This window comes from Varroa jacobsoni, unplaced genomic scaffold (assembly GCF_002532875.2).
Source record: "Varroa jacobsoni isolate VJ856 unplaced genomic scaffold, vjacob_1.0 scaffold_471, whole genome shotgun sequence".
In the NCBI taxonomy this organism is placed as follows: Eukaryota; Metazoa; Arthropoda; class Arachnida; order Mesostigmata; family Varroidae; genus Varroa; species Varroa jacobsoni.
In genome coordinates, this window is record NW_019213373.1 from 36,043 (window position 1) to 48,299 (window position 12,257).

A 12,257-nucleotide genomic window follows, 5' to 3' on the forward strand; every position below is an offset into this window, starting at 1 on the left:
GCAAAAATATCATAGACCAGTATATATTAGCTGATATATAATATAACCTTATCGTAGGCGCAGTATGCTAGCAATCGTGTGAGGTCGTGACGAAAACAAAATTTTAACAATTTTGAACTCTGGCACAAGACAGCTAGGGAAGTAATTATCTTCGTACCTTTTGCTCTCTTACGAGTTTCTTCGTAGCTAAAGCAGGAGTGTTTATTCTTACAAAAGCTGATCTAGGCGTTCACTCCGAGATGGGTTATGTAGAAGAAACTGGTGAGCGGCGTCGAAAGGCCAATAAGCACCAAAGCGTGCTTGCTGGGCGAGTGCCTTCGAAGCGAAGATTCCTGAGTGGGAGGGGAACCCATAAGGATGCATATACAGGAAAGGATAATTTCATTGCTTCGCACGCAAGGTCAAAGAAACTGGCAAGTGCCAGCCAACGTAGGGTTCAGGCGGCTTCGACACGAGTATCCACCGGAACCGCCAGATCGAAGTCACATAAGATGCCGAGCCCGCAAGCAGCAGCGCCTGGAAGATCAGTGCGAAGGTCAGTGCTGGGGCCAAAACGACAGGTGCCTGCTTTACAGAAACCGCGGGCTGTATAGGAAGAACACGGTCATCTATCCAGCTGTCAGAGACAGAACAACCAGCAAGAGTGCCCGTGTGAGGTGATGCATCCATCTGATATTCTAACTGAAGTACGTAACGTTAGCATGAAATGAAATAAAATAAAAATAGACACAATCTAAATATTAGGGTGTTTTTTATTATATATATATATATATATATATATATATATATATATTGTATATAAAATAAAATTTTGTTATTGCCATAAAATAAAATTTTGTTATTGACAATTGACACGGACATATAGGTAGGCAGCCAGCCAGCTTAAAAAAAGCATCTTCCTAGCATCTATTGGTTTTTTATGCGTCTAATTAATCTTTTCATTAAAGCGCCGCATTTTATCGGATCTTCTTAAAACCATCTGTTTACTTTTGATACAATCTGACTGAGTAGTGTATATGCGATTCCGTGTCAATAGCAAACACGAATCTAGCATAGCTTTTGGTTCATCCTCGTAATTAAAAGAACTCTCATTCAAAAAGTTTTTTTGCGTTCTTGTTCATTTCTGCTGTAATCAGAGTCCCGCCAACGCTACGGCCAAACCTCTCGTTGAAGAATATATTGGGTGTCCCCTACCTAAAGTCCCGCCAACGCTACATACGGTTGCGTAAACAAGGGAAGTTCTTAAATACAGGTGTACACATGTACACATGAGGCTTGTTCATCATGAAGCGACCCAGCTTTATCGAAATCTGGATTCAAATATGGTTTACGTTTTTTTTTTTTATTTATCGTTAATAGACGAGGTATTCTATGCATTTAGAAGTATGTGTGGCATTTTTAGCATTCTGTTCTAATAGGTACGGAAGATCTGGTAAAGTAGAGAAACAACTTATCTCTGTATAATTTTGAATGTCCTTATTTCGTTCTTGCAGAGTTTTCTATTACTTTTGTTTTATACTCCGAAACACGAAAAGGGGTTCTAAAAATATGGATTGTTTAGAGTGCACATCGTAGTCGAGTGCAACTTTGACGATCTTCCCATAAATCTAGCATAGCTTTTGGTTCATCCTCGTTATTAAAAGAACTCTAAAAAAATCTCTTTGTTCATTTTCAAAAAGTCCTAATCGGACAATAAACTTGAATTAAGGCACGTTCCCGTTTTGACGATCACCGGAACCCTAAATTCGATTGTTCCGCCCTACATTCTCACTCCCTCCTGTGGCAATTTTAGACTCCGGTATGGACTAGGCCGTACCCGCACAATGGGCGTTAGTATCTTTCAAAGGATAAGGAGGGAGAGAGAGAGAGAGAGAGAGAGAGAGAGAGAGAGAAGGAAAATACGTACCAGTTCCACATGAGAAGTGTATTTATGGTCGAACATAACACACATTGTAATGACTCGATTTCTAATCGCGCGTTGTTAATTATGGCCATCAGCTTAAGTGCTTGGCGGGAAGGTGCACGCTAAAAGTCGCAACTCAAATTAACAGCATCCGACAATCCAGCCACAAAGTTGGCTTCTCGGATCACCAACAGAAAGCTTATTATCCAGCTTATGGCAAGTAACGTTTTTTCGTGTTCGATTTATAGATTTTTTCGAAATCTTCTTCAAAAAAGAGCAATTTCACTAGATATTTTCCGAAATAAGGAAAGTAATAATGTAATGCGCTATTTTTTGCGGTTGATTTCAGGTCGAACGTAACTCTGCCGATGAGGAACGCCGTACAACGAGAAAGCGTGCAGGAACTTCTCTTTTAAATACACGTTTGTGCAGGACACCGCTATGCATGTCAATACGCTATCGAGGTACCTCCACTAATACTTTTCTCCCCACGGGCTCAGAAACCGCATGCATGCGAAGCCGTGAGAAAACCATAATTACAGAAGCATTACACGCTTCATCTTTGACTTGTAGGCCAACTAACGCGATTCGGGTAGGGAAAAGTGTCACATCTTTAACGCTTCTCTTTTCCATAGCTTGTCGCCGGCGTCCTTGCCGCCGCAATAAAAAAGATGGCATGTCACTACTCAACGTTGACCAATTGCGAACGCGCTATCAAAATACAGGCTTAGTATGGCGCCTGCGTCAGCGAACGTCTCTACTGTTTGGGGCAATAGTCCCACTAACGCAGGTCGAAGAAAGCACGTTGCGAGGGGCCGCCATAGCGATGCGAGGCACGCAAGGAAATCGCTGTGGCCCACGTCTGCAAGTATCAGCGAATCGGATAAACGTCATTTTAGGGAACATGCTAGAGTACCTAGCAACGCAACTACCTAGAGGCTGTAGGAATCAACACCGACGTTTGGAGGATCAACGTGAAGCAAGGCGACAGCGGTCGCGGGAAAGCGAGGATGGTGTTTATAGTCGATTACTCAGCCGCTAAGGTTGCTACCGACTTCGCAGTAACTAACCATCAACGAGGTGTATAGAAGTTAGGAATGATTAAAGCAGACGTGAGCATCGAGATGCGCACTATGGAAGTTTGGTGACAAGCGAGCTAAAGTAAAAGCACTGGTTCGTTATGATAGCGACATCGGTGAGAACCGCGAAGAAGATGAGGGCATGCCTTGTTAAATCTACACGCTGTAAGTAGGTACTGTTTGAGTCCAACGTTGATTGCTATGTATTGGAACTAACATAAGTTTTATAAGCGCAGAAACTAGCGCAAACAAGCATATTTGGGTCAGGTTGAGATAGCGGGTATAACGATACAAAGATCATCGTACATCGATTGTGATAGAACAACGAGATGCAATGCCACTTAGTATGCCGTAATTATAGGCTATAATTAGGAGCGTGGATGGTTTGCATTAGTCATTTTCTAAAATGACACAACGCGAACTTTGTCATGGCTGTGATCGAATAAGCAGCGTTATGTCGTATATAGAGAGTCTTTTAAAAAGCTTGTACGAAGACATTACAACACGTGGGCGAAAACAGCCCGCCTATGAGTACTGAAACCGCTTCATGGGGGACATTTCTGTGACCGTTTTCCCGTCACGAAAGAGGGAAATTTAAATCACTCAGAACAATTTTTTGAACTCGATTTTGAAGTGTACTAAGGCGTAGTAATCCGAAGCATTACAGGCCACTACACGCAAACGTCGGCGAAGCAACGCTTGCTTTCGCTGAAGGTGAAGACTGTAGTTAAGACTTTTTAGATTAAGTTGCAAACTTTTTCAGAAGGGTCTGCTTGACTCCTCATGGCTTGTTTCCACCATTTGCAGCCAATCAAGAAGGCACGTATATAGGCGGCCCATTGAGAGACCCTTTTTCCGAGTTTAGCCCATAATTTTGAGTAGTCACACATAACTATTCATCAAGTCGATGATTATCATAAAACAATATGACTTTGCTCTTTTTCTTTTTAACATCTATCCTCATTTGATTTGACCAGCTAAGTTTAATCGTTGTCTGTATTTATTTCATTAATCTTGAAATCAGAAGCCGGCATGAAACCTATAAATTGTAAAAAATTTAAATCGCTTAAATTACCCCCCGATTGACCTTAGATATTATTACTGCTGTGGACTCCATTGACAAACAGACGAAAAGCAACGTTCGTGAGAGAAACGTGACTGTTTGACCATTCAGTAACCCTTATCCATACTAGACGCTTATAACGACAGCTAAAAATTAGCATCAAATAGCTTGAGAGCATCACTTATATATAGATATTAGCATAAACACATATCTCCATGTTTATTTTGTTATTCTTAATCTGATTTTTTAAATTTCAAAAGTTTCATGTAGAATTTACACAACAAATTAACTTATGCTCCTCGTTTCGCAGCCGGCGCTGGCTGTATCCTTATGTTGTTGCCACTGAAAGAGTCCATGTTGCAGATACTACTGCGCGCGAAGAGCACTTCCGCTGTTTACTCCCTAGCCCGAAACGTGTTCGCTTTGTGGACCACATCATTTATGTACGTACCTGGTTTTTCCTTCAAAAAACAATTATAAGTAATACGTAACCGAAATACGGACGAATGAACGTCTTGTACGGCCAAGCATGCCGTTGCTTTTCGAACTTATTTAAAAAGTCGACCCTATATCCAAAGCCAGTCAAATTTATGTGCCCACAGCTAAACATCGATACTGTTTTTTGTAATATTCGAAAGTAAGTGTTTCTGAACTAGTTTTTTCAGACACAGGTTAGGTTACAATTTTGTGGGTTAAAGTTGTCTGTAAGCAGTCTTATTTCATCGTCACCTTTCTCTATTACCAGCTAGTAATGGTTAATATATACAGTCCAATAAGCGGTCATAACAAATTGCTTATTGGATTATTATTATTACGATAGTCTATGTAATGGGCTCATCGTCATTCAGGAGCAAAGTAGGTGCCTTATGGTAACATATATTCAAGACGAACAGGTCCTGGTTTCGTCTGTCGGACTGCACTGTCCATTTGTTTTAGTTTGGTCACGCTTTGATTGGTTGTCAGGCCAACCTAAGCAAAAAGCGTTACTGGCGGTTTCATAGCATGCCAGTAAGTTCGGACTTGAATAGGCTGTCGCCAAAAGATCGTATTAGTTAGCCGTATTGTAATATTGCTAGGACGCCTCATGTCAGTGTCCGACGAAATAGTGAGAAGATAATTCCTAGTTTCTTTACGGTCAAGTGATAGGACTATTATTTACATTCTATTGATACAAGTTGCATGCAAGTATGGCCCGAGAAGGGACGTAACGCGAAAATCACGACTGTAGCTCCAGTTTATTTGTAAATAATTTGCTGGTAAACGGTGCCGAATGTTGAGATACGATCTTCGGACCAATAGAGAGGTGCCACCCAGCTTGGCTACGAATCGGTTTTGGCCAAGAAAGCAAACCGTATGATGCCCAGACACTGTTTTTACCTTAGGAGACTAAATAAGTGTGATCAACACTTTGCATTAATGGCGGGGCCTTGTTTATATGGCACTGCTAGAATTTAATCGATTTCGATAATGATGCTACAGATCCAATAGTTGTCGCCATATCAAATTAAGGGAAAGACGAAATTACCGCTAGCAAAGCGAGGAGATCACCAAAGTCCTACTCTCCATTCGTCAAGCAGCTAACAGCGAGCGAGCCTTATAAGGCGATAATTACCCCCTGCTGCCTTATATTGCAGCTCAATTGCCTTTGCTGCTCCGGTCCTTTGTCTGTGTAGCCGCCGTTTAACAGTGGCGAGTTAAACCACCAGGCAGCGTGATAGGTGGACGATATTGACGTTTCCCGTCCATGGATGTAGTACGGGGCCGTCGCCAGCGGGGACCGCTGGCCTTCGTCGGAGTGGTGCGCGTCTCAAGCTAAAACCAAAATCGGAACCGATTAACGAGGAACAAACTGAATATGACATTTCTAGTCTTAACAAGCTTCTAAGTGCAATTATGCGCGAGTTGGCCATTTATGTAACTAATCTAGTTTCTGAATGATAAAACACAAAGGACAACAGCCAGCGCGAGGGTCGTGTCGACTCGCCATTACTTACTGTTAAATCCAGCTAAATCAGTACTACGTCTCATTGGGACGCAATGTGCGAAGTTAGACAAACAATGCTTCAAATGAGTGCGAGAAAGACGGTGGCAAAACGAAGGTGAAAAGGGAGGGTAATAGCCCGGAACGTGTACATCCTGCACACAAAGTAGTGAAAATATAAAGATGTAATCAGGATTATCCAGAACGTGTTTGCTTAAATAGTTTATTTATTTTACATTTTTATTACATATTTAGGAGATACCAGGTAATTCATTGTAGAAGTTATTTTGTATTTAGTTTGTAAACCGCTAAGCATGTATCGTAAAAACGATTTTTTTAGAGCTAAGTGTGCATCTCTAAATGGAGACACATATCGGATATATCGATGGAGACATGGGTTATGCCAATGGGGAAAAAATGTATGCACTTTTCCGTTCTTTCTCCAAAAAACTTTTTTTTCATGTAAAAACTGACAGCAAAATCCATGATACCAATGAGAATATCGAAACATTCGTCGTATATCAGCATACGCGTTGCTTACACAGATATATGTATTTGTTGGACGTAGTGGAATAGTTTAGGTTCGATTCAAGCTCGTTTAAGCTATTTACATTATTCCTACTCATAACAGGTAGCTCATAGCGCATGAAATCAGCAACGTTGTATGCGAAACAGGTTATGTTTAAAAGCTCCCCTCTGCATTGCACTATCATCTCTCAACAGCAAACGTAAGTTTCGGGTTTTACGTTACGCTATCATGGTACAAGATGCCCGAATCGATGCTACTTATGGACTGCTAAAATCACATCGAGATCGCCACTGTATCGCTGACGGCACGTAGGGTTAGAATACCTCCTCCAAAGCAAACGCGTACGGTCATATTTTTTTATTTACTCAGCTTTTGGCCTTCGAGGACTACACAATTTTGTGAATCCCTTTAAGTTTATTTATTCGACGATTTTATACGCGCTTTTAGTGATCCCCGAAAAAGAAATGCTCCCGTCGTATCAAAATTAGGTACAAGTTGATTAATAAGGTTGCACTTGCTTGCCGCCGTTTGGGCCCGGTGCAAAGCTGCGAATTAGCGGATACCCTATACAGTTCTCTTTCTACGGTCGATTAGCTATTGTTCAACTCCCGTTGTATATACTTGTTAAATATTCTTGCGTCATCAATAGATTCAGGTATAGACACAACTAGTCCAATTCTCAACAGTGATACCCCAACAAGCCCTGCGAACATGCAGGCCAACCAAATGAACTTTTGCACGATGTCGCAACCAGAATACGAGATACGGTTGTGCGATGCAATTACGTGTTTTACCTACAGATTGCCAAGTGGTATAGCAAACGTTGAGACAAAACAGTTTCTCCTCAGTCGTCAGCGTAGCTCAACCCTAAATGCGGTGAGACTCAGCTCAACAACATTTTTGCGTAGCAGGACACGAGGTCGGGCGGTCAAGGGTTAGCTAGGAAAGTACTGAGGTACTATGATTAAACACAAAAGCCAGGGATACTTTCGGCTGTAGTGATGCAATGGTGAAGTGCAGCGTGCATATGCATGGATGCGACTATCCTGGGCATGGATATTAGCATATATACCAACGTTCCTCCTTGGGTTCTTTCTGCTGGCGTATACCATTAAAGGACTGCACGATACAAGGTAGATACATACATGCGTTTGAGCGGATATATTCGAATATTTGACAGGAGTCTCGGCGTTTAGTAGCATCGTCGATTCGTGCCTCGTCTTTCCGTAAGCCAATAAAGGAAAATAAAGCACCAGCATACCAGAAAAGTAAACAAAGTCATCCTAGACAAGCCCGAAGTCTCTAGTTCCAGGCCACATGGAGCATTAGTAACGCTGCAGTTAGCGTATCGGTGTTGACACGCTCACACACATGCTCAGGCAAAGGCTGATTCATGAAAGTCTGTGGAACATCTGATGCTGACAGAAGAACGCCACAACGGCGACAATACAATGAAGCAGGATTAGGCAGGCAAAACGAACGCGCTCGTGATTAGGACTCGTGGCAGTACACTCGAAACAGACGTGGTCACTGAATCATGTGAAACGTCAAGGATGACTGATTTACTACACTGAAGCTCCGCAATATTATCATATATAAAAAGAAAATCACTAGCCTCTTTGGAAACATTCTTTTTTTTTTTTGTTTTATCTTATTTATCCCGTAGATATGAGATCTGGCTTTAAATATATTATTGTTAGACATTTGTCTTCCCTTGAAGGAAGATTTAATACCAGTAGGAAAAGCCAAATATACTTGTTTGTTACTTACGATACGAAACTTCTGCCAGCATTTCTAAGCCTTTGCTCTGTGACATCGAGGCTCGTACCAGCCTATTATCCGCCATATCTAGAGGAACGATCAATTATAGTACGTACTCGCATGAATTAATTTTCACTTACGGTTTACAGGATAGTGTAGCAGGCTTGCGTCAGGCTATTCCAAGATTTTATCGGAATGTCTGTGTTAAGCTGGGGACCCCGAAACGTACATGAACGTTTATACATTAGGCTCGACAGCTGGAAAAGTCCCGGGGAATGAATTGAAATGACCGTTCCAAAGCTATCTTACGGTACCGAACCGTTCATATTTCAGACTAAATCATCGTACATAGAGAACTCGGTTTGCTAACAATATCCTGTGGTATATGCACATGTGCTGCCTTGCTCGTGCCGGGCTAAAGTTTGTCGGGTTGCCGTCCGGACCTGTCATTTAATGAGTGTAAGTTGTTTGCAAGGCCATTGCCGTTCGATTCATTTGTAGAGCGGGAGTTGCACCGCGGAGTAGCTGTGCTACATCACAACATGCCGAGGGGTTCTAAATATAATAGAGTTTTACATTCCGGTCTGTACAAGCCGTCTAATGGGACGTAGAATATTCCCTCGCCTGCTAAACATTGTACGACACGTTGAACTTAGAATGATCACCGGTCGGATTTTAAACTCTTCCGTCTGTACATGTATATGAAAACAGGCATGCCGCAGTAAATTTGGTAACTTCATAGTGGCTGTACCGAGCCTCAAATGAGGTTTGATAGATAAATCAAACATTTAAAGCCTTTTCAAGTCCGTTTCAAGACGATAAATAATAGATTTATTATCTAGCTCTATTATTTCAATAGCGCTTTAGTAGCTATACTCTCGTAGTCAAATACGCCTGCGGGTCCAAGCCAATGATAGCGTTTATATGAAAGCACTTTAATAATTACTTGTCTGCAATAGAAACATAGGTAAAGCAGTTTATCAAAACTTAAATAATCCAGGTTGTTGTCCTGTCAATCGAAGTCGTCATAAATTACTGCAATATTAGTCAGAGAGGAAAGGAAGAGGACCGTAATTTTTCACACGTAAATTTCGTAAATAAAATGCAAATGAAGTAATATAAGTATAATGACGCCGCTGAGGGACCTACAGGGTGGTGCGGTGTAGCGGTGAATACAAAAAACGTACACTTCATGAAACGGCCCTTTATTACCTTTGAGCTATATAGCAACAGCACTTTGTTACCTTAATAGTTCTGCCCATCATAACTTAGGCTTCTGGAGAACTTTTGCCTGCCCGAATTTCAATTAACTGAGAGCGAGTGTTACTTTTTGACCCTGATAAAAATGATGGAATACGAATAATACTAAATATATTGTACTATAATTGTTGCAATATGGGTAGCCTCACGGTACATTAGCTGGCAAAATGCGCGCTACGTAATTATTATCAATTAAGGCATATAATTAATAGTAATTTTCGATGGAACCATTTGACAATATATGAGCAAGCGTCGGGGTATGCGCATCGGTTCATTTCCAGTCAGGTCTAGGTAAACACAAACTGCAAAAGACACGTAATATTCTAGTGAATTTTAGCCCTTTCCGCCGTCACCTATGGTCATACAAGTCTATTTGTCCACCTCGACGTTGATGGGGCTTGTACCAGCGGTGCCGAGCTTTATATTTCAACTTGTACACAGATCTGAATTAAGCTAAAACGCATTTTAGTAGAAGACATATTTTTAACTTTCGACCAGAAGTTAACACAGATACATAATATAACAGATGACTTGGTCATGCTATGAAGCGCTTTTGTCTTCAGCACTGAAACGGGACAGATATTGAATTTAACAAAGGATATCTTCGATTCCGTATTAGTCAAGTGTCACCCCCTGGGCAGAACGCCCAGTGAGTCTAAAAGGCTGCATGCCTTCAGCCATAATAGCACCGGCTAATCTTGGCGCAGGATAGCATGGTTTGGTAGTCAGGGCGGCACGTTAGAATGTTGTAAGTGATTTAGGGGAGGAATTATTAAGTTATTGAGTAGTGCTTAGGGCAGGCACTAGCGACTGAACGGGTTCAGACACGCTGGTACCTTTTTTCCCGCGATGGAGAAACGATTGGAACAGCAGACGTTATAGTGGTAAGCTACCGAACATCGGTCATTGAAATAAACCTATTTTTTGCATGCAGGTGATACGCTATTGCAGCTTGTAGATAGGTAAGCAAAGAGTCCGCTGTAATGGCTACAGTAAACGTATATATCATATGGTATTCTGGCGTAAATTATACGACCTCTAACAATCTGGACCCTGTTATTGTTCAGTGTACCGGATTTAGCCTTAAGTACCATACTGTGAATAGTAAAATGGCGCATTTTAGTAAGCAGACCAGCTGAGACAGACAATTTATTGAAACTGGATTGACCATTTCGCAAACAAAGCGCGCAACTCGAATAGCATACAAAGTGCAATGGATTAGTGGCAAACGTCTTAAAAGCCATTCAACGCTATACGCTCTATATTCTATGACGGCCATAAACACGGACAGTAGTAGCATTTGGAATGTATTTTTTTTTTTTTTTTATTGTAGATGTAATATCGCCTTCAAGCGATCGTCGACGGTCGGACCTTTTTCTGTTCGCATATACAGACACGCACACAAAAACTCATACAAATTCCCTTCAGTGGTGTCAGCCTCATAAGTGAAACGGATATTCTGGATCGCCTCGAACGATCAGGCAAACCATTTGTCGAGTCCGCATTCTATTACCTCGATCACTCGGCGTCACCGCACTGTTAGGCAGCAGGGCCGCGGCCAGCGTGCTAGTGCTGCACATAGAATTGATGCGCACGCAGAGGTGTTGGATATAGACGATAAGGGCAAAAGCTCTTCGTTTAGTCCCATGCTCCTGTCGAGCCCCTGAGATTCAGTGAGGGAAATGTTTTCATTCAGCTCTTACTGTTTACAGAGCTTACAAGGAGAGCCCCTTCCATTGCGATGGAGCTGATAGGTATGCCTGAGGTGGCTAGGAATATGGGAAAAGATGCAGTTCACAGAAAGTAGGCAACCATTAAGGATAAATCCAGTCACTCCCGCGTTTATTTCGTTGCACCCCTCCCCGAGCCAACTGATACCGCCCAAACCTCTGCCGTTGAGGACGTTGCCGTTGTTAGAGTATCACACGCTTGTCTAAAGCTAGCAACGTAGTAAGGTGACAACTAAATAGTAACCTGGCAGGGACACGTGCCCGTGCAATTTATAATTTGTATAAAAATCCATCTCGAGACGCTCGACGGCGGATGTCTAGCGGATCATGCTGTAGATAGATTGATAGCTGGAGAGATCCGGATAGAGAGTGGCTTTGCAGAGTCTATAACGTTTTCGTAACACGTAGGAGAAAAATCTCGTCTACGAAACGAAACAGGATTGAACAACCGCCTTCACCGTCAAGATCTCCCCATCAAATATCTTTCGCTGCCTGCTTATGCTTCCGGCACTCATCGTTTAGGTGGGCGTTCTCTGCCCAACCAGCCCAGCCTCAACGGTGCCCCATATCTTCGTACATCGTTGAGTGAGCAACATCTAGCTAGCTACTAGTAGTATGCTACAGTGAGGTAGGGATGTCTTGAAAGTTCGACGCGGTTAACGATGTACTTTAGTGAACCGGAAGCGCACAGTCGCAACCGCATGGCGTGGTGTTTTCATCTCAGATCCATCGCACCGATTGGATGATTGAGGAGAATCGATCAGTAAGGAATCTTCTCATATTCTTTACGTGTGGTGGCGAAATCATGAAGGCCTATAGCGGTAACGCAGTGTGTCGTAAGGACATAGAGAAATCGGTCTGAGAAGCCTGGTTTCAGGTCTGGCTAAAGCTTGGTTAAACTTGCTGAATTTGCTGAGAGGAACAGCATAAACTCGTGAAAGCTAGTTTAAT

The 12,257-nt window shown here is 42.1% G+C and overlaps 1 protein-coding gene across 8 annotated transcripts in view; it reads left to right on the plus strand.

Annotated features, from left to right (window-relative positions):
- The first annotated feature begins 1,895 nt into the window (after nucleotides 1–1,895).
- The window catches only part of LOC111260734 (uncharacterized), a 75,794-nt gene continuing 65,432 nt past the window's right edge, over nucleotides 1,896–12,257 (plus strand). For 2 of the 8 annotated variants that reach the window (XR_002680523.2, XR_002680522.2), the window contains exons 1-2: nucleotides 1,904–3,147; nucleotides 4,356–4,488. Coding sequence is in view for 1 of the 8 variants with exons in the window: in XM_022833699.2 (XP_022689434.1) it covers nucleotides 3,084–3,147; nucleotides 4,356–4,488 (197 nt within the window). In the remaining 7 variants the exon portion in view is untranslated. Of the gene's footprint in view, nucleotides 3,156–4,355; nucleotides 4,489–12,257 lie in introns of all 8 variants that reach the window. The other 6 variants (XM_022833699.2, XR_002680521.2, XR_002680518.2 and 3 more) reach the window with 6 other exon arrangements.